The sequence below is a fragment of the Equus caballus genome, chromosome 19 (assembly GCF_041296265.1).
Source record: "Equus caballus isolate H_3958 breed thoroughbred chromosome 19, TB-T2T, whole genome shotgun sequence".
Lineage (NCBI taxonomy): Eukaryota > Metazoa > Chordata > Mammalia > Perissodactyla > Equidae > Equus > Equus caballus.
Window position 1 is genome coordinate 54,286,068 of NC_091702.1, and position 23,140 is coordinate 54,309,207.

The window sequence follows — 23,140 nt, forward strand, 5'->3', positions numbered from 1 at the left end:
GGGGCTGAGGGGTTGGGGAAACAAGGAGAGGTTGGTAAAAAGGGTACAACTTTCAGCAATAAGATGAATAAGGTCTGAGGATCTAATGTAAGACATGATGAGTATAGTTGATAACACTGGATTGTATAATTAAAACTGAAATTTGCTAAGAGAGTAGAGCTTAATGTTCTCACCAAAAAAAAGACGACTAATATGTGAGGTGATGGATGTATTAATTAACTGGATGGGAGTTGTCCTTGCACAATGCATATGTACATCAAATCATCACAATGTACACTTTTTAGCTTACTATTTTGTCAATTACACCTCAATAAAACTGGGGGGAAAATACATTTCCACCGATAATACCTGACTGGCACTTATAAAACACTTCATTCAACGACTGCAGAATACACAATTTTTCAAGCACACATGGAACATTCTCCAGGATAGACAATATGCTAGGCCACAAAACAAGTTTCAATAAATTTAAAAGTACTGAGGGCCCGCCCCGCAGCCGAGTGGTTAAATTCGCGCACTCCGCTTTGGCGGCCCTGGGTTTCGCGGGTTCCGATCCTGGGAGCGGACATGGCACTGCTCATTAGGCCATGCTGAGGCGGCATCCCACATCCCACAACTAGAAGGACCCACAACTACAAAATACAACTATGTACTGGGGGGATTTGGGAAGAAAAAAAATTTTTAAGTATTGAAACCATACCCGGTGGTATATTCTCTGTCAAGAATAGAATAAAATTACAGATCAACAACACAAGGACTACAGCCCAGCTTCAAGGCAATTTAGTCCTTAAAAGTGGAATAAGGCGATCTCAGACTGCTTGCCAGGGTATATGAAAATCCTCTCTTGAGGAAGACAACATTGCCCTAGGACTCAAAATGTTTCTACAAAAATGGTGGGAAGAAGGGGCCGGCCGGTGGCGCAGCAGTTGAGTTTGCATGTTCCGCTTCCGCAGCCCGGGGTTTGCTGGTTTGGATCCCGGCTGCGGACATGGCACCGCTTGGCAAGCCATGCTGAGGTAGGCATCCCACATATAAAGTGGAGGAAGATGGGCACGAATGTTAGCTCAGGGCCAACCTTCCCCAGCAAAAAGAGGAGGATTGGCGGCAGTTAGCTCAGGGCTAATCTTCCTCAAAAAAAAAAAAAAAAAATGGTGGGAAGTAGAGAAGAAAGGATAAGAGTCTGAGGATACGGTGAGATGTTCTAACACACAGTATCTGGAGTCCTAGGAAGGGAGAGAGAATGAGGTAGATGTGATATTTGAAGAGATAATGGCTAAAAACTTTGCAAATCTGGTGAAAGACAGCATATGTTCAAGAAGCCCTACAAACCCAAAGCAAGATAAACCAACAGAGAGCAATACTAGGTTAAAGGACAGGAGTTACATTCATTGGCCAGAATGGCTTAAGAAATGCCATAAAGAATCCTGAGAGTCAAAGATTAGTGTACATATGACCTTGCTGAATACTTCAAGAAAACTGACTCAGAGGATATGTACACGGAAAACTGCCTGAGCAAAAATCCTAGAGACAGGATCTAACAGCATTATCTGAGAAACATCTTGCTAAAGAATACCATTAGTGCTGCCGTGAATGTGTCAAGAATTCCCTGCCTAAACTAGAGACAGTGAGATACTGACCTAGACCAAGGGGTATCTCAGTGAGACTGCGCGAACGGGGTTGTAGGCAACAAGGCAATCGATCCTCTTCACCATTCATTAAAAAACTGAATGAATTCTATTTTATAAACCAACCTGTGCTCTGAGAAGCCCTTATACACAACAATTGAATAACAACACTAATAATTAGTGTTCCTAAAGATGACATGCTTCATCAAGGATAATCTCATTTTAGAAAGATTTTCACTAAAATGAAGATTTCAAATTTATTTTAAACTAAAATTACATAATGAGGATAAAGTATAATGAGATTAGTATATCCTCTCAGACACTACAGCTAGGTGTATAAATTGATACTTTTTTCCCTTAAAAACAAGTTTGCAACACATTATCAAAAGACAACACACAGACTTTAGTCAAGTAATTCCATTACGGTAATCTATTGTAAAGAAATAAACATTTGGACAGAAATTCAAAAATGCTCATTGTAATGCTATGATGATAAAAATCTGGAAACACTCTAAATGTCTAGAAAAAAAGAGACTAGTTAAATAAATTTGGAAACATTAATATGATGGTGCACAACTCAACATCATGAAGAATTTTTAAAGGCTTGAGGAAAAGCTCGAAAGGTTAAACTAAAGAAAAAGGAAATTAAATGTATATAGACATACTGATTCAAAGTATGCCAGAGAAAAAAATCCACACACATACATGAAAAAAATGAAGAGGAAATATCAACATCTTAAAACAGTTTTCTCTGTTTGGTGGGAACACAAGTAATTTTACTTTTCTTGTTTATATATTTTTCCAATTTCCAAATTTAAAAGAATTCATAAAATTTATAAAAATTGATATCATACAAAAAATTAAATTACAATTTGAAGTTCTGCAGTTTGGAAACATAATTTATTCAAAATTATTTCATTCTATTTTTATAAAGACAACATTTTTTTTTCTGATCTTAGGGAGAAAGTATTAGTCTATTTAAAAAAAATTTTAGGGGCCGGGCCCATGGCTGAGTGGTTAAGTTCGCACGCTCTGCTTCAGTGGCCCAGGGTTTTGCCGGTTTGGATCCTGGACGCAGACATGGAACTGATCATCAGGCCATGCTGAGGTGACATCCCACATGCCACAACTAGAAGGACTCACAACGAGAATACACAGCTATGTACTGGAGGGCTTTGGGAGGGAAAAAAAAAGAAGAAGAAGAAGATTGGCAACAGTTGTTAGCTCAGGTGCCAATCGTAAAAAAAAAAAAATTTTATTGAGACACAATTGACATCTAACACAGTGCAAGTTTAAGATCTACAACCTGTTGATTTGATACATTTATATACTGCAATACAATCACTACCATGGTATTAGCTACTACCTCCATCATGTCCCATAACTATCATTTCTTTTTCATGGTAAGAACATTTAAGATCTAGTTTCTTAGCAACTCTGAAGTATATAATACGGACAGTATTGTTGACTAAAATCACTAGGCTGTGGATCAGATCTCCAGAACATACTGATCTTCTAAGTACAAGTTTGTCCCCTTTGACCAACATCTCCCCAGCTCCACTCCCAACCCCTGGTAACCACATTCTACTCAGTTTCTGAGTTCATTTTTTAGATCCCACATATAAGTGATATCATACAGTACGTATTTGTCTTTCTCTGCCTGATTTATCTCACTTAGTATAATGCTCTCAAGAAGACAAAATTATTTAAACATTTTAAGTTTCTGTCCTTAAAGCCTAGATTTCTTCTTTCCCTGCAGTTCTCTAAAATCATTTTCAAAAATAACAGTCTTCTTGCTCTAAATGATTCCAACTCTCTTTGGTGCACATCTATACATGTAAACACAGTAAAATTCAATAAACTAGCATATTGCAGCCCAAAATTCCTAACGGTTGGCAACTAGCTAATCAAAAATGATCTAGAGAGGCTCACTGCCTCTGTATCTGTGGCACACTCCGTAACTTCGCAAGCAGATTTTTTATGAGTTTTCGTAGCAGATTGGAATAAGAGAAAGTAAAAAAACTGAGTAAATTAACTTGGTGCACCAATCATAAAAGGCTAGATTATGTCATGGTAACAAGCAGTCCCCAAATTTCAATGCTTATAAGAACAATGGCTCACTTCTCACTCATACTACACAGACACTGTGGCTGGCAAGAGGCTTAGCTCCACACTGTCCTAACACAGGGACATATGCTAATAAAGGCTCCACCATCTGGGGACACGAACATGGCAAATAGTCTATCAATTTTCAGGCTTCCATCTAGAAATGACACAGATCATTTTATTGACATTTCACTGACAAAAAACTGTCACATGGCCACAGTTACTTCAGGAACATGAGGAAGCACACATCTACCATGGGCCAGAAGGAAAAGAAACAAAAATATTGATGAATAGAACTAATGGTTACTTACATTTACTTAACTGGCTAAGTCAAGAGTGATTATACTACTGAAGAGGTAATATCTGTCCAGAGAGCCCCTTTGTCCCAAAGCAATCCCCACTAGATGCCAAAGAAAATATTCACTTAAGAGTTCCATGCCAACAAGGCAATCTTGAAAATGGAGATATCATTCACATACCATAAAACTCACCCTTTTATAATGCACAATTCAGTTGTTTTGGTATACTCACAAAGCTGTGCAACTATCACCATTATCTAATTCCACAGAGCTTTTATCACCCCAAAAAGAAACCCCACATCTACTAGCAGTCACTCTGCATTTCCCCCTCCACCCAACCCCTAGCAACCACTAATCCACTTTGTCTCTATAGCTTTGCTTATTCTGAAAATTTCAGATAAATGGAACCATGCAATATTGTAGGTTTTGTATCTGTCTTCTATCATTTAGCATAATGTATTTAAGATTCATCCATGTTGTAGCATGAAACTTTACTTCATTCCTGTTTATGCCAATGAATACTGTGCTTTATGAACATGCTGTATTTCACCTACGTATTCACCAGCTGATGGACATTTGGGTCGTCTCCATTTTTTGGCTATTATGAATACTGCCAATATGAACATTCATGTACAAGTTTTTGTGTGAACACGTTTCAATTTTCTCGTGGATATATCTAAGAGTGGAACTGCTGGGTCATACGGTAGCCCTATGTTTAACGTTTTGAGGAACTGCCAAACTATCTTCCACGTTGCCTGCACCATTTTACATCCCCACCAGCAAGGTATGAGGGATCCTATTTTACAACATCTTCACCAAGACTTAATGTCTGTCCTTTTTATTATGGTCACCCTAGAGGATGTGAAATGGTATCCCATTCTGAAAACGATCTGATTTGCATTTACCTAATGACAATTGATGTTGACCATCTTTTCATGTGCTTATTGGCCATTTGTATATCTTTGGAGAAATATCTAGTCAAGTTTTGCCCATTTTAATTGTGTTATTTGTCTTTTTATTGTTGTGCTATGAGAGTTCTTTATATATTCTAGCACAAATCCTTCATCAGATATGTGATTTGCAAATATATTCTCATATTCTGTAAGCCACCTTTTTATTTTCTTAATGGACTCCTTGAATCACAAAAGTTAATTTTGATGATGTACCGTTTAACTACTTTTTCTTTTGTCACTTGAGGTTTTGGTGTCATATCTTAGAAACTATTGCCTAATCCAAAGGTCATGAAAATTTATACCTGTTTTCCTGTAACAGTTTTATAATTTTAGCTCTTACCTTTAGGTCTATGATCCATTTTCAGTTAATTTTTGTGTAAGGTATGAAGTAGAGGTCCAAATTCATTCCTTCACATGTAGATATCTAGTTGTCCCATTACCGTTTGTTGAAAAGACTATTCTTTCCCCCATTAAATTGCTTTGGTATGCTTGTCAAAAATCAATTGACCATTAAGTTAAGAGATTATTTCTGGACTCTCAATTCTATTCCATTAATCTACATGTCTAGTCACATGTTTGGGCCACAGTGTCTTGATTAATTTAGTTTGTAGTTAAGTTTTGAAATAGGGAAATGTGCATCTTCCAACTTTGCTTCTTTTCAAGATTGTCTTGGATATTCTAGGGCCCTTACATTTCCATATTAACTTAGATTCAGCTTGTTAATTTCCACCAAAAAAAAGCCACTTGGGATTTTGATAGGGATGGCATTGAATTTGTAGATCAATTTGCCATCTTAACAATATTAAATCTTCCAATCCATGAACATGGGATATCTTTCCATTTATTTATATCTTTTAAATCTTCTTTCATTGAGGTTTTGTAGTTTTCAGTGCACAAGTCTTACACTTCTTTTGTTAAATTTGTTCCTAGGTATTTTATTCTTTTGATGCTATTGCAAATAAAAATTCTTAAAATTTCATTTTCAGTTTGTTCACTGCTAGAGTATAAATTTTTTATTAATTCTGGTTTTAGAATCAGGTAATAGTAGCCTCATGGAATGACTTAGGAGGTGTCCCTTCCTTTTTCTTTCTTTTTTTTTTTTTTTTTTTTTGAAAGATTTGTGCTAATTCTTCTGTAAACATTTGGTAGAATTGGCTAGTGAAGCCACCTGGTACTGAGCTTTTCTTTGTGAAGTTTTCTGGTTTTGGTTAGGCTGGTTTTTGTTGTTTAACTAATTCAATCCCTTTCCTTGTTATAGTTCTATTCAGATTTTCTATTTCTTGTTGAGTCAGTCTCAGTAGTTTCTAATTTCCTAAGAATCTGTCTAGTTCATCTAGGTTCTCTAAGGTACTATTTCAAATGTATGAGGTTAGCAAAAAAATTAAAGACTGATAATACCAAGTGTATTGGAACATACACCAAGATAGACTAATTCAGCCATACCTCAACAAATTTAAGAGAAATGAAATACAGAGTGTGTTTTATGACCACAATGGAATCAATCTTGAAATCAAAAGACAGCACAAAAATCTCCAAATACTTGGACATTAAACAACATACTTTTAAATAATACATGAGAGGAACAGAAAGTCTCAAGGGAAGTCAAAAATTACATTGAACTGAATGAAAATAAAAATACAACACATCAAAACTGTAAGACAGGGGTGGGCCCTGAGACTGAGTGGTTAAGTCCACACGCTCTGCTTCAGCAGCCCATGGTTTCACCAGTTCAGATCCTGGGCATCCAGGTACTGCTCCTAGTACATCCCAGTACTGCTCATCAAGCCATGCTGAGGCAGCATCCCACATAGCAGAACCAGAAGGACCTACAATTAGAATATACAACTATGTACTGGGGAGCTTTGGGGAAAAGAAGAAGAAAAAAAAAAAAAAGACTGGCAACAGATGTTAGCTCAAGTGCCAATCTTTAAAAAAGAAAAACAGAAAGAAACAGACGGCTTCTAATTTAAAGGCCTTTCTCATTTAAAGAAAAAAAACTGTAAGACACAGCTAAAACAGAGAGAAATTTATAGCTCTAAATGCACACATTAGGAAAGACACAAAGTCTGAAATAAATAATCTAGATGTCCACCTGAAGAATGTAAAAGAGGAAGAGCAAAACAAACCCAACATGAACCAAGAGAAGTAAATAATAAAGATAAGAGCAGAAATAAATAAAATTGAAACACAAAAACCATAGAAAATATCAATTAAAAAAAAAGAGCTGATTCTTTAAAAATAATCAACTAAATTGACAAACCTCTAGCAAGACTGACAAAGAAAAAAGAGAGAAGGAACAAATTACCAATATCTGGAATAAAACAGGGTGTAGCACCACAGACCCTACAGACTTCAAAAGGAAATAAGAGAATATTACGAACAAGCTACACATATAAATACGACCACACAGATGAAATGGACTGACTTCCTGAAAAACACAAACTACCATGAAACAGATAATCTGAATAGAACTACAGCCATTAAAGAAATTGAATTCATAACTTAAAATCTCTCAAGAAAGAAATCTCCAGGCCCAGATGGTTTCACTGGAGAATTTGATAAAACATTTAAAAATTAACTCTAATTCTACACAATCTCTCCTAAAAAACAGAAGCGGAGGGAGCTCTTCCCTATTCATTTTATGAAGCTAGTATTACTCTGATGACAAAACAAGATAAAGACAGTACCAAAAAAATTACATAACAGATTGCTCACAAATGTAGATGCAAAATCCTCAACAAAATATTAGCAAATATAATTCAGCAATATCTAAAAAATATACAACACGACCAAGTGGAGTTTATTCTAGGAATCCAAGTCTGTTCAATATTTAAAAATCAATCAATGTGATCCACCATATCAACTTGTTAAAAAAAGAAAAATCACATTACCATATCACTTGATACAGAAACAATATTTTACAAAATTCAATGTCCAATTGTGATAAAAATACTCTCAAAAAATAGGAATACAGGGTAACTTCCTCAACTTTATAAAGAGCAACTACAAAATACCTATAGTTAATAAAATACCTTACTGGTAAAAGACATTATGTTGTCTCCCTAAGATCAGGAAACAAGCAAGAATGTTCACTCTCACCACTGTTATTCAACATAGCGCTAGAAGTTCTAGCCAGCGCAATAAGGTAAGAAAAGGAAATAAAACATATACAGATCAGAAAGGGAGAAGTAAAACCATCCCTGTTTACACATGACATAATTGTCTAAATAGAAAATCCTAAGGAATCTACAAAAAAAAACTCCTAGAACCAATAAGTGAGTTCAGAAAGGATGCAGGATCAAGATAAACATAAAAAAATCAACTGTATTTCTATACCCTAGCAATGAATACATTGACTCTGAAAAACAAAAATACAATATCATTTACAATAGCTCAAAAACTCTGGAAAATACTTTGGTAGTTTCTTTAAAAATTAACATGCAACTATCGAATGACCCATCAATTGCACTCCTAGGGATTTATCCCAGAGAGGAAAACTTATGTTCATGCAAGAAGCTGTACATGACTATTTATAGCAGTTTTATTCATCACAGCCCAAAACTGGAAACAGCCCAGATGTTCTTCAATGGGTAAATGTTTAAACTGTGGTATATCTGCATCATGGAATACTACTCAGCATTAAAAAGTAATGGACTATTGATGCATACACAAAACAAAATAGATGGGTCTCCAGGGAATTATGATGAGTGAAAATAGCCAACATAAAAAGTTACATACTGGGACTGGCCCAGTGGTGTAGTGGTTAACTTCGCACACTCCACTTCAGCAGACCAGGGTTCGCAGGTTCGGATCCCAGGCATGGATCTACACACCACTCATCAAGCCATGCTGTGGCAGCATCCCACATACAAAACAGAGGGAGATTGGCATAGATGTTAGCTCAGGGACAATCTTCCTCAAGCAAAAAGAGGAAGATTAGCAACAGATGTTAGTTCAGGGTCAATCTTCCTCACCAAAAATAGAGGAAAAAAAGTTACATACTGTATGATTCCATTTATATAATATTCTTGAAATGACATAATTACAGAAATGGAGAACAGATTAGCAGTTGCCAAGGGTTAAGTAGGGGGAGGGGGCAGGAGAAAAGTGGCTGTGTCTATAAAAGGGCTATGTCTATAAAAAGGATTCTTGTGATGGAAATGTTCTGTATCTCAGCTTTATCAATGTCAATATGCTAGGTGCCATATTGTAGTACAGTTTTGCAAAATGTTAACCACTGGTGAAACTATCTGAAAGGGTACAGGATATCTCTATTATTTCTTACAACTGCATGTGAATCTAAAATTATCTCAAACTAAAACAAAAGAGTAAAAGAAGGAGGAAGTTGGTAGAGTTAGAATAAAAGTGTTAATTGTATGTAAGGGGCAGAAATGTTTAAAATGCTTTTAAAGCTGACTCAGAGGTCAGTACTCCATACCCTTTTTTGTCCTCCCTCCAACTTTAGGCCATTTTACTACTTATTACATCTTCCCCAGAGAAACAACACAATTAAAATAATTTAATTATTGAGCAAAATGTGACTAGAGTAACAGAAACTCTCACATGTGGCTCATGGGCTCCACATCATTGCTTTTAAGTTATATCTCATATCTAATAAAAGGTTTTTTGGAAAGACAGAGTGCTAAGCTAGAATTTTTGTATTATCTTAGATTTGTTTTTTATGTGCTATTTAAAATTTCTCATTGCCCTAGATAATCAAAAGGATATACTTAGGATAAAAGTCACTTTGTCCTTAAAAAACTTCTATCACTTGCCTTTGAGGATATCACACTTTCTAAGATTTCCTTTTATCTCATTAGCCAAATCTATTCCTTTTGCTAGTTCCCACTCTACCACCTGAGGTTCTAAACATTGCAGAGTCCACGCCTCTTCTCTGTCCATACTTTTTCCTTAAGTGATCTCATTCAATCTTTACAAATCTCTCTTTAAATACCATCCATTTTCAAAGTTTCCCAAATGTACTTCCAGCTTCAATCTCTTGCCTGTGATTCAAGTCATATATCCAACAGCCTACTACACCTTTCTACTTGTATATCAATATGCATCCCCAACTTTACAAAAAAAACCCTATGTCCCCAACTCCTGAAATCTACTTCTCTCCCAGTCTTTCTCTTCTCCTGAATAGCGCTTCCGTGTACCCAGCTGCACTGATCAGAAACCTAGGAATCATTGTCCTTGATCTTTCTCTTTCCCTCACTCACAACTGATTCCATCAGAAGCTGTGTGTCAAACAAGTCAATCTCATTCCTCCCTCGGGCCTTTCCCCAAAACACCTCTCCCCTCCCTCGCATGATTCATTTGTGTTCTTTATTTGCCCTCCACCCCACACACGGCCCTCTTAAATGGCACGTTCTTGGAGAAGCTTTTCCTGACCAGCCTAACTAAAACTGCTATTCCCTCCATGTGATTCTCTACACCTTTACGTTCTCTTACTGTCTTCAGAGCTTCTATCACTATCGGACACAACAGCACACACTGGCTTATTTGTATACTATCCAGCTCCTAATCTGGACTGTCAACGCATAGAAGACACTCAAATGAATAAATAAGAATATTCCTATTTAATTCACGTGTATCTACTTCTGCCACTTCTATGATGATGATGTCTCTTCTCACTACTCTTTTAATATATCCTGTGAGACACTCACTGTACTTCCTGGTTCCGAAGTCTTTCACCAAGAGTGGAAAATCTTCACGCATACTCTCTTCCAATATTGCCTCTTGCTCATTCTCTATCTTCATTTTGTGAAACTCCCATTAGATTCATAATGGACTTCTCTACTTTGCCCCTTATATCTTAAACCACTCTCTTTCAAATTTTCTGTCTTTGTCTCTCAGTGGTACAGCCTGAATAATTTCCTCCTGATTATCTGTCAGGTTACTGATTTTTTCTTTAGCTGCTATTTCCCATGACCACTGAATTTTTAGATTATTATTTCACTGACCGTATTTTTCATTTCTATAAGCTGTATTTGGTTTTTTTCAAGTCTGCCAGGTGTTTTTGAGAATGTCTTATCCATTTATCACATTTTTAATTCCTTCTCTTACATCTTTAATAATATTGAGTGACTGTTTTATAGTGTTTATCTGGTAGTTTTTTCTGAAGGTTTGGAGGGTCTAATATGCTATTTTTTGAATCTCCTGCTCCCTCATAAAGTATTAAATTCAAGTCTAAAATTTCATGACAGATGGACTACAGTTACAAACTCTCAGGAAGACCTCCCTCTCCCCAGCATGCCAAGTCCAGTTTAGACAGATAAGCTTCCTTGTCTTCAACCGCAGATGTATATGGATTTTTTTCCTGGTCTACCTTTCACAGAGGGTATAACTTCAAAAGTCGTGGCTTTATAAAGAGTTCTCAGGGGGCCAGCCCGGTGGCGCAGACGTTAAGTTCACATGTTCCGATTCCTGGAGGCCTGGGGTTCGCCGGTTCAGATCCCGGGTGTGGACATGGCACCACTTGTCAAGCCATTCTGTGGTAGGCATCCCACGTATAAAGTAGAGGAAGATGGGCACGGACGTTAGCTCAGGGCCAGTCTTCCTCAGCAAAAAGAGGAGGATTGGCAGCAGTTAGCTCAGGGCTAATCTTCCTCAAAAAAGCAAAAAGAGTTCTCAGTTCCAATTCATACAAGTCCAAAGCCTCATCTCCTATCCCAGTGTGGCCATTAGAGCTTTAGTTACTGAGACTAATAAAGTCCTCAGGGCTGCCTCAGCGTTAGCTCCTGTGCTTACAACCCTGGTTACCAGTTCCTGCTTCTTTTTCAGCCATCAAGTATTTATTTCCCTTGCTATTTTGTGAGCCCAGATATGAATTTTAAAAAGATGTTTTTAACATTTCATCCAGCATTTCTAGGTATTTTGGAGCAGAAAAGCTTTTAAGTTAAATAGTCCTTTCTCCATATTGCCAGAAATGTTAGTTCCCATTCCTTTATAATTAAATATAAAAGTATTAAAAGATAGGTAGGTTTCCAAACAATGTCTATCTACAATTGAAAATTTTTTAATTGGATAAAATGTTTTTTAATCCAACAGAAATTGGAAAATGAATTCATTCTTTTTCATCAGTTACCAACGTGAAAATCTGAAATATCCCTTTTAGCTTGAATAAATCCAAGATATGTTGTGGAGGACAACATATGATTACAGAAAAACGTCTTCTCCAAAGTTGTCAAAGTATGTTACAAACATACTAACTAATCCTCTTGAGCTTTTTATAAATTTAACAGTACAACATTAATTAATCCTCATTATGAACCTCTAAATCAGGTTTGCGGCAAATTTTATCCCTCACTTAGAAGGAAAGCAGCTTACCTGTGAGTAACATGACTATGATCATGCTATAAGTCAGTGACAAAGTCCACAGTCAAGACTTCTGATCTCTTGTACAATTAGAAAAACTTGACTACGATCCAGAAAAAATCAAATCTAAATAATTTCTAGGAAAACATAAGTATACTAGTTACTATATGTACATATATAGATAATGTTTCATAATCTAGATTTGTTTTATTCTTAAAATGTTTTAGAACAAAAATATAAAAGAAATGACAAATGTGAACTCCAGCTTCTTTTAAATTTCTCCTACTCCATCTTTCTTTTTTCTATTTCTCTTCCTAAATCAAAGATCTGAGGGATCTGAAAGTTCATGTTTTCTTATTCTGTGTAATATTCGTCAAGATTTTCAAATACACAACTATCCAAAGGAAAACACATGCTAAACAAATTTAATTTTTAGTTCACAATTCAGAAAACTATAAATCCCTCCACTTTTAAAAGGCAATTATCAACTAAATCAGCTATTAAGAAAATAAGTATATATGAACAACAAATATTTTTAAAGGGGAACTTAATGTTAACAAAATACCAAGGCACATAAGAATGCTTAGTATTAAGTACCTTACCCAAAGCAAAAAGATCCAGGTCAGTACATCATCTTCTAAACATACTCAACCGAAAATCTCAAAGGCTTTTGTCTACTTCCAATGGTTGCTAGCTCTACATCACCAAGAGAAGTCACATTCAAGAAATGCATCAGCTGCAAGTCTCTGTATGCTTTTCCTCTGGGACCTTAACCCACCAGGAATCTACCATTATTTTAATCAGGAAAAAAAAAGTTTTTTGTTTTGAGGTTTTTTCCTTTTGCTGTGTATTATTACTAACAGTTAAAGAGCAAAAGATACTGATTTGCCATTAGCTTTATTTTAAACTTCATTGCTTCATTTCACAAAATTTTTATTGTTACATTAGGATTTAAAAGTTAATAATAAAACTCAGTTCCCACGGGCCGGCCCGGTGGCACAGCGGTTAAGTGTGCACGTTCCACTTCGGCGGCCAGGAGTTCGCTGGTTCGGGTCCTGGGGGTGGACATGGCATCACTTGGCACGCCATGTTGTGGCAGGCATCCCACATATAAAGTAGAGGAAGATGGGCACGGATGTTAGCTCAGGGCCAGTGTTCCTCAGCAAAAAGAGGAGGATTGGTAGCAGATGTTAGCTCAGAGTTAATCTTCCTCAAAGGAAAAAAACAAAACTCATTTCCCACATATTAGGATTAAATATTTTCAGTTTTAAATAAAAAATAAAACAAATATAACAATTAATATTCCTATCTTTATATTACAGGATTGAAATGGAAAACTGCAGCTGTTGGTCTCACTATCAATTGCTATGGCAATTTAATCATACTCCTCTAAATTAAAGTCCTACTGTCAGAAAGACACTTACTAGCCAATTTGTTAAGCAGCACAAGATTAAGTGGATAGGGTCTGAAGGAAATCAACTTTAGCAAAAAAACAAAACAAAGCAACAAAAAACTTTAATAAACTTTGGTTCACTTTCTGGTACCCTTTTGTCAAGCTTTCAAAATTTTTTTAATTTATAGGGAATCATCAAAATACTTTTTCCAATATTACAAATAGTAGGCCCTCTTATCCAGCACTTTTCCACCTTTTTACCACTGGGACAATCTCAAGGAAAGGTGTTCCCCACATAACACTCTCACTGAGTATGCCCAGAGTTTTTTATGACTGATACGTAACTACCAGGACTGTAAGTTTTGAGCACTTGTCAGCCATAAACACCCCCCTTTTTTCCTCCTATTGACTCAAGACCAATGTTGCAATACTGTGACCCAATCTCTACTTTTACAAGTGGGGCAACTGAGGCCAGACAGGTTGAACAACATACACAAGAGCACCACACGGAGACGTCACCAGGGACAGGAGTACACTCTACCCCAGATGTTTTATTCCCAATCTCCAATCCTTCAGTTATATCATGCTGCCCTCTAAATTCACATCTGTGGGACAACTGAGTTCACCAGGCCGGAATACATGAGTTATCCTACACTAGTGAACTTTCTAGATCCCTAAAGCTTAACTCTTTAGATACCAAAACTTTAAAAAGTTATCAATCCCTTTTAGTAGAAACCTTCCAAAGTGAAGAGGGGCCAATCCAGATTTCTTGGATGTTCCAGCGAAATGGCTGTGACACTCTTTTAATTCTTTGCTTAACGACCAGGCCACGTGCCTTATGAAATATTTTCCTGTTGTGTTACTGGCCTTCCTTGTGTTGATTTTGGATCCCTCAGTGAACTCTGCCATCTTACTGTACTCATTCAATTCCTACTTTATTGCCAGGAGAATGTGAAAATAGCAACATGGTGGAGTCACGCAGTAGAAGCGGATGGATTTAAAATGACAGAGAAAAGTGCGTATTTCCCAGACTTCTTAACCATCATTCCTACCAGTTATGGTACTATGTCGGAGCCAGCTTATCTACACAGACCTTTGGCCTCCACATTAAGAGGCCCAGGTTGCTATACTTTTTGAGCTTCTGCTGTCATTTCTTGCTACTGTTCATGTGTTATCACCAAGTAATTCCCCTATCTCCAATATCCTCTTCAACTACAAAATGGGAACCAATTTATTCAGCCTTAAAAAAAATATGTCAAAAAGATATTAAAGAAATCCCAAATGAAGACTTGAGGAATTCTCTTCTTAGAGGATATATCAGTATGATCTTTGAGTTAGCTATTCAGGCTCTTTTTTGGGGTTTTTTTTTTGCTTTGACTTCTGATAGTTCTGGTTTCTGCCTCAGTGACCTCTGGAAAAGTCAGCAAAACTTCTGAGATGTTGTATTTGTCTTTAAGTCTATTCCATGTGAATTCATGTAAAAAGTCCTCAAAATAAAGTGTTTGCAATCAGCACAGAGACCTAAACTGAGCCAAAGCAGGACTTTAACACTCTAAACCAGTGCTTCTCAAACTTGAATGCGCACACAAATCATCCGGAAATCTTGTGAAAACGAAGATTCTGGTCCAGGAGGTCAGAGGTTGGGCCCAAGATTCTGCATTTCTAATGAGCTGACAGGTGATGCCAAGTGCCCACGTAATACACTTGAACAGCAAAGCTCTAGAACACACACCTCTTTTTTTCTCTCTCTTATTTCTAAATCCTCATTCCCTTATTTTTTCCTTTTCTCGTTTTATCCTTTTCCCTGCTTTAAGTTTGCCAAGAGTACCCACAGTAACTGTTTAGCCCTGCAGATAGCCCTTGAAACTATAAAGGTTTTCTAATCTATAACACAAGCTATAAAAAACACAGTGCAGAAGGTTCAAAACACTACAAGAGTCATAAACTTTCTCTAACAGCGACCAAAAAGAACATAATCAACATAGACAACACGATTTTTAGGATGCGTAGTTATTTTGGTATTGTTCTTAGCAATTAAATATTTTCCTTAGGATATGGTTTTAAAAAATTCATCATGTTGTTTCTTAATAGGAAGTAAGAATCTGTTATTCATGTTAAGATTCAATAACATTGAATAAATCAGCTGCTAATTATGAAGAGAATGATGGTACTTGTACTAGTTTTTATAACCTGTTAATATTATGTCTTCTTTAGTCTACTTTAAAATTGTAAGAAATTCTGCTACCAAGTATACCTAATCTTCAAGACATCAGCTTTCTAATGAATATTGGAACTATATAAGCCTTATAATCTCCTATAAATTTCACTTAAAGTTGCATTATATCATATTCTATCTCACAGAATCACAGGCTCATAACTCGTGTAGGAATTGCTAGATTTAGAATGAGTCCTTTAATATAATAAATGCTAGCATTCGTATGATAACAGAAACATTGTTCTTACCAAAAGACTCTATGCAGCTAATCAACAGGTGGCAGTCTCATTTTACAGCGGGGAAACCTGAAGCACAGCCACGTTATGCGACCAAGTGAGCACAGTGCAAACAGAATAGGAAACTCCTAACTATAAAACCTTTCTTACAATCATCTTATGCTACAGGTCAAACACCATTAAACTTCCTTCGAGGTACAGAAACTAATCCTTTAAATCAAAATTATGTAAAATAGCTGGCTTCTCAGTAGCATTTAGAAATATGGTTTCTGTATAATGTTAGTCTCTTGCCAATACAGAACAACAGTGTAAGCAGAACCCAACTCTGGTGTGGTTTTCTCCCAGGGAAACTGAAGCAGACAATCCCACTCCACCCAGCCAGACAACAGTGCATTCTAGTGGCCAAAGGAGAGTATAACCAGAAATGTCTTTGAGGCTCTGGACTAAAACTTAAAACATCTAAAATCTACAAGCTAGTAAGAAAATATTATAAAAATTATATGAATTGCTGTAGACTTTAAAAATTTTGCATTTAAGATAAAAATGAAGATATAAGAAAGGAAAAATATTACCCAAAAGCTCCAGTCACCACTCCAGTTATGTAAATTTGGCCCCTGTTTTTTAGCTGACACTATATTATTCTCATCCACAACCGGAGTAGGACTTTCCTCCAACTCCTCCTGTGACTCGGTGTCCCCTTCATTTACTACCTGGAAACAGGTATCAAACAACATAAATTATTGATGGAGAAATGCCCATTTAAAAAAAAAAAAGAGTTAATGTTCAAAATATATAAATTAACTTGAAAAGGACAATATTTAAGCTTTTAGAAAACAGTAATTAATATGTTTTGCTTCTATAGTTCATATATGTACACATGCAACAAATATTTTCTGACTACTATTCTTTGTTAGTTCAGCTGGCATTAGAGATTCAGAAACGAATAAAATAAAGTCCTTAATCTTCACAAGTTCGCAGTCAGCCAGAAGCACAATTAAACAGCAAAAAATACAACGTAATGGGAGTGACAGCCTCTTTGGAGCATAATGAGCAATGCCTAGGAGGGTCTAAGATGGGTATATACTACAACCCAGCAATTTAATGTGCACACGGAGTCAAGAACATTCGTAATACTAAGAAAGTTGAAATAACCTTCCTGTTGTTTGGTAAAGAAATTGGTAAATTAACTCTGATTTACACAAACAATGGAGTTAAAATAAATAAATCAGATATCTCAAGTAGGCATCGCCACCAATCTATAGAGTGCTGAGGGGAAAGATTATATACACCCTGTGTAAGATATGGGCCCAGTGTGGGGGGGGGGGGTCACTCACAAAGGGGAGTCATGGAGTTTAAAAAGAAGAGAGAAAAGGCGGGCTGTGTAAGAGCACACAGCCCACCGGGACCCTTAAATACCACTGATGCGTTGATGCTGCTGCCACCACCACCCGTGCCTGCATTGTAACAAAAATCCTGATCCTCAGGGTTACACAGAAAAGCACCTGTGGCACCCATGTGGCACAGCAAAGGGGTAATTCTAACTCAACATAAGCTTGGGGTTCATAAACTCTACAAAGTAACCATTGCCACCACGGAAGCCCCTAACCCTGGTGATACTGATTTGAGGCTCTCTGGAGGAAGAAATTTATAAATATAGAAGAGTAGAGAGGACCCCCTCCAATGGATGTATTTTCACTAACCACCAAAAATAGCAGAAAAAAAGAAACAAACAAAGCTGAATATGGGGGAAAGAAACAAACAGATAAATAGACAAAAACTGAAACAGAAGTCCAATTTGACCCAGATGGAAATCCAAAACTTACTAAAATAATTTATACGACAAAAGATAAAGACTGGCTTGTTGCACCTCTACAGCATAGTTTTTGAATGAACTTCAACATCTTCTGAAATGCATCAGTTGGCAGATGTTCATGGCTGTAATACTGGCCTCAAACTATACTTATACTGGAGATTCCAATAAATTTAAACAAGGTAGCCCCTATAATCTTAGGGGAATTACTCAACATAAAATAGACAACAAACAGGTTTGCCTCACCTTAACCACCAGAACTGCTGCCTTGCCTAAACGCTCATGGTCACAACACACATCGCCCTGAAATATCCAAGGTGGCGAGGGCTGCTCCCACTGAATGACTAATCAACTTCAATCAAGTCTTTGGAGCCTTGACTTGACAACTTGGCTTTAAAAAATTGGGACCCCATGGACCAACTCCTCAACCCCTAGTTAAAATAGTTAATACAGCTTAATGTGAAATAAAACAGGGCCTTCAAAGAATGAACTGTATTATCTAAGACCTAATTAGTAAAAGAATGGATTATCCTACTGCTTCTCCACTGAACAACCCAAGGTGGCCTGTTCAAGTTGGAAAAATGAATAGTGCCTCACAGTTGACTATCGTATCCTTGATGCTGTGGGCCTAATGATGAAGACCCCTCTACCCAGTATTATTGAAATTACTGACTCTATCCAATCAGACACTGGTAAATATCTTGATATTATAAATTTGGCTAACATGTTCTGTCCAGTGCCTCCTTCAATGACCTCTCAGTCACAGTTTGCTTTCACCTCCAGAGAGACATGACGTACCCTTTCCTGGCTACCCATAGTGTACTTCAAAAGCCTTGCCATCGCATGTAACTGTTACAAGCAAAAGCTTAACTGTATCCAAGTTTCTCCAGGAGCACAGGTATGACATTACATTGATTACATCCTCCTCTGAGGACATTCTTTTGACACACCCACCCAGGACACACCACTCAAGACACACTCACTCAGGACATACCAATAATTCACAAAGGAGTTCACGAAAAGAGGATGGGCCATGGACCCACACATATTGTAAGGCCTGCCACCTTGGTTAAATTCCTGAAAATTATTTGGTTAACCAAGGGCCACTCCATCCCTGACGATGTCAAGAAACAGCGATTGACACTCTCAGCACCCACCACATTAAAACAAGCCCAACATCGTTTAGGCCTTTTTGGGTTCTAGAGGCAATATATTCCTCATTTACAAATTTCACTTGAGTATATTTACGTTATTACTTGCAAATCAGACCACCCTGAATGGGGCCCCTTCTCAAAAAAGATTCTACAATGTGTAAAATAACAGACACTCCCATTAGTGCTACTCCCCTGCTGCCAAAACACACCACATATACACACACAAAGAATCCTTCACTGGAGAGACTTCACAGCCTCTTTTCACGACTCCTGGAGTCTCTGGACCACTCATAATGTCCGTAAGTTGTCCATAGGCTTCTGATGCAAAAGAACTCTCTCTTCAGCCCCACACTATCCACCATTAGAGCGGCAATCACCGACAGTACACTGGACTTTCCTGAAAACAGAGGATCTCACAAGCCCTGACCCTGCAACCCTCCACACCCAGCAGCCCATTATGCCCTGGGTCCTGGAAGCACACCTTGCAAGCTCAGCCCCGCCATCAAGGGCTCCTTGCTACAGAACAGAACCAAATCTGGGCCCTCCGGCACACCCACCTGCAGGAGGGCATGGTGTCCCCTGTCCTCACTGCTTTGTCAGAGGTCAGGGTGCTAGAAGAGATCACCCTCCTCCTGAACCCCCTGAATACCTGGGGAGAGACTTGGGCTCAACTGAGTGAACAGCAATAGGTGTTTGTACACTTCAAACTCCCATTTGAAGTTTGATGGACAAACTTGCTGTTCAGTGGACAGCATCACCACCATTACACATGAAGGAACTCACTGGAGACCTTTTCCTCCCTTAACCAGGATGTCCCTGATAAACGAAAGGACCCAAGGGTTAGCACGACTGGCTGAACTTCCCACAATCATCTTAACACTGAATGCTCTGGCCAAGAACTGGCTCCACCTGCACATTTTTACAGACTCTTGGGCAATAGCCTAAGAGTTGCGCCCTTTGGGGTAAAGAACTCTGGAACCATCTTGCCTCACAGATACTCAAAATATAAATCAAGGTCACACATGTCTCTACATATACTAAAGCCACAATAAAAAAACCTCACCAAGACACTCCTTATCCCCATCAGAGTTTCAGACATTACTGATAGTGACCAAGGCACTCATTTTATTTCTCAGTATACACACACCCTCTTGGCTCTTGAATATGGCATTCAATGGGACCTCAATCTTCCTTACTGGTGTCAGGCTGCAGGCCTCATAGGACCATGATGGCTTACTCAAACAAGTTCAAATTCGACTAAATGAAAAATGGTACATTTCAGTCAGCAAACATCAGGGGTGAATTGTAATAAAGAGGTCTCATTCAATTTTTTTTATGTTTGCCTACTGACTGTTTTTAAGCCTCATCCCTCCTTCTTCCTCTTTCATCCCCCAAATGGGCAAGCTGGTAAGAAGGCTTGGGTGCTCTTTCCTTTAGCGTGGGTGGAAGAGTCAAATCAAGCAAGCCCCTGTCCACACACACAAACACTCCTCCTGCCCCCTCCACCACAATAAAAGTGCAGAGACAGCCTGCTTTCCTCGCCCTTTCCAGTCATTTCAGGTCTGCTTGAGAAGCCTGCCCTGCTCGCCCCGTTTCATTACGTAAGTATATAAGTAATACAGCCTTTATAAATAGGTAATAAAACTTTTCACACCTTTATGGTGTGTGTGTGGCATCAACAGTTTCTATACCCAAATCAAACTCTGGGTGGGGGTCCATTCTGGCTTTGCAGAGTGGCTACAACACAATCCTCTCTAACTTATGAGCTGTGCGGTCATTGGCAGTCACTTGATCTCTCTAAATCTGTTTTCTTGACTCTACAGTAGGGGTAATAATTCTCTCCAGTTTAGGCAATAAGCTTGTTGAGAGCAGGGATCATGTCTGTGTCGCTCACCATCTTATCCCAAACACCCAGTGCCAGGGACATTGTTGAAAGATGACTGACTGGGTTCAGGAATAGCTATCTTGCCTATTTCACCGTAATGTTCTGAGAATCAACGGAAACAGTACATTCACTTGTTCATTCAACAGTTATTTGAGTGCCTCTATCGTTTCGTAAACTGTAAAATGCTACTCAAATAAACGGTATTGCACTGATTGCAATTCTCTAAAAGTAAAATATATACACACAGCCATGTAAAACTAATGAGGACAGTGTCCAGAGATACAGGTACTCTTGCAACAAAAGTAGGTTTTCGCCCTGAAGAGTAATCAACAAGTTCTTCCGTTTATCAAATAAGATCGTAAACGAGTAACAAAACTAGTTGAAACCAGAAGCCTGGTGGACAACACACTGATTTAAACTATCTGGAGTTCTGAGCCCTTTAATCAAGAGCTGATAGTTAAGGGCAGGGGGTGAGACTGGATCAACGTGAAATCAGGGCAGAATCCTGACAATGGGGCCTGAGCTGAGACAGCTGGACTAGGACATTTCGGGACCCAATTCCAGCGCCCACAGAGAAACAGCCGTTCCCCCATCGCCCAGAGGGGAAGGCTCGCAGGAAGCACAGGAAACAGTTTCCTCGGTAACAACTTTCCAAATTACTCCAAAGAGCACCGACACAAGGGAATGGAGGAATTCACTATCATAACCAGAGAGGGTTCAAACAGCCGTCGTCAAGAAAACTGCCGGGGGGAGCCACCGCTTGGGAACCCGCACCAACGAGGGCCGCTTACCTGGCGGACAGTCAGAGGACCCTCCATCGCGCCTCCCTCCGCCGCCGCGCTACTGCGCACGCGCGCCCCGCCGCGGGGAGGGGGCGGCCAGGCGCGCGCCCCGCGCCCACCCCCGGCGCGCGCTCCCGGCTCCGGGTCCCGCGCGTCCCGCCGGCCCGCCGCCCGAGAGCCCCCGCGGGTCCTGCCTGCGCGCCTTGCGCCCTCTGGCGGCAGGTGAGGACCCCTGCCTTTGGCTGACTCTTAAGAAGGTAAGGTAGCGAGTGTGTTAGCCTGGAGGCCAGTCCTTACCAGGATCGGGATGAGCCCCTCTCCCTACCTACCTCCCAGCCTCAGACTCCTGCGCCTACCGTGAAATGGCTTCCTGGCACATGTCACCGCTCGCAAAGTGCCGCCTCTGCTTCTCACAATATATACCCTGCTCCAATGTGCGAGAAAGTGAACTGCATAGCAAATCGTCTTCCTTCAAATAAGGGGTTGAAGTTCCTGATAAAAAGCTATTGAGTGTTGCAGATCCTGGTTCGCAAAAAAACAGCTATAAAACACATTCTGGAACAACTGGGGAAGATTTTATATGAAATGTATATTATAGAATAATCATGACTTATGGATAAATTTATTGATAGTTATTTATGGATAATTAATACTTTGTGGTTATGTTAGCGAATGTCTTTATTATTAGAAAATTCGTGCTCAAGCATTTCAGAGGGAAGTGTGGTGATGTCTGCAACTTGATTTCAAATGCTTCAACAAAGATACGTGCCGTAGACTGAACGTGCCCCTACCCTCCCAAAAAATTCTTCTGTTGATACATAATCGCCTTCTGCCATATGAGGACACAGTGAGAAGTCTCAGGTCTGTGAATAGGATGCGGGCTCTCACTGGATATGGAATCTGCCTGTGTCTTAATCTTCGACTTTCCAGACTCCAGAACGCTGAGAAATAAATGTTTGTTGCTTAAGCCACCCAGTCTAAGGTATTTCTGTCATAGCCGACTGAATAGACTGACAATAGATAAACAGAGAGAGAGCAAAACAGCAAAATGTTAACAATCATTGCATCTGTGTGGAGGGTATACCATTGTTCAGTGATCCTTTTTTTATTTCTGTACGTCTGTAAATAATCATAACATAAAGTTGGGGAGGGGAAAAAAGTCAAATCCAGTTCCACAAAAAGTCAGATATTGAGTGTATTTTTAAAATATATATTACATGCTAAAGGACAAATTGCCTAATAAGATAATCAAGAAAGGATAGGTTCTTGTCCTTGTCCTTAGCTTAAGCTGCGTTTTCCTTCAATGTGTGTACAAGAATAAACTGAAGAAAAAATCACTACCTTTTCTTTGAACCAGAAGCC

General features: G+C 38.6%; 1 protein-coding gene across 11 annotated transcripts in view; it reads right to left on the reverse strand.

The window, feature by feature from the left end:
* The window catches only part of GRAMD1C (GRAM domain containing 1C), an 87,399-nt gene extending 65,288 nt beyond the window's left edge, over positions 1-22,111 (reverse strand). For 2 of the 11 annotated variants that reach the window (XM_023623735.2, XM_023623733.2), the window contains exons 1-2: positions 21,788-21,942; positions 16,720-16,857 (exon numbers count right to left, since the gene is read on the reverse strand). In XM_023623735.2, coding sequence (XP_023479503.2) covers positions 16,720-16,857; positions 21,788-21,814 — 165 coding nt within the window. In that variant the 5' untranslated portion in view covers positions 21,815-21,942. Of the gene's footprint in view, positions 1-11,314; positions 11,333-16,719; positions 16,858-21,787 lie in introns of those variants that run through there. The other 9 variants (XM_070242766.1, XM_014732882.3, XM_023623734.2 and 6 more) reach the window with 8 other exon arrangements.
* Between the last annotated feature and the right edge of the window lie 1,029 nt (positions 22,112-23,140).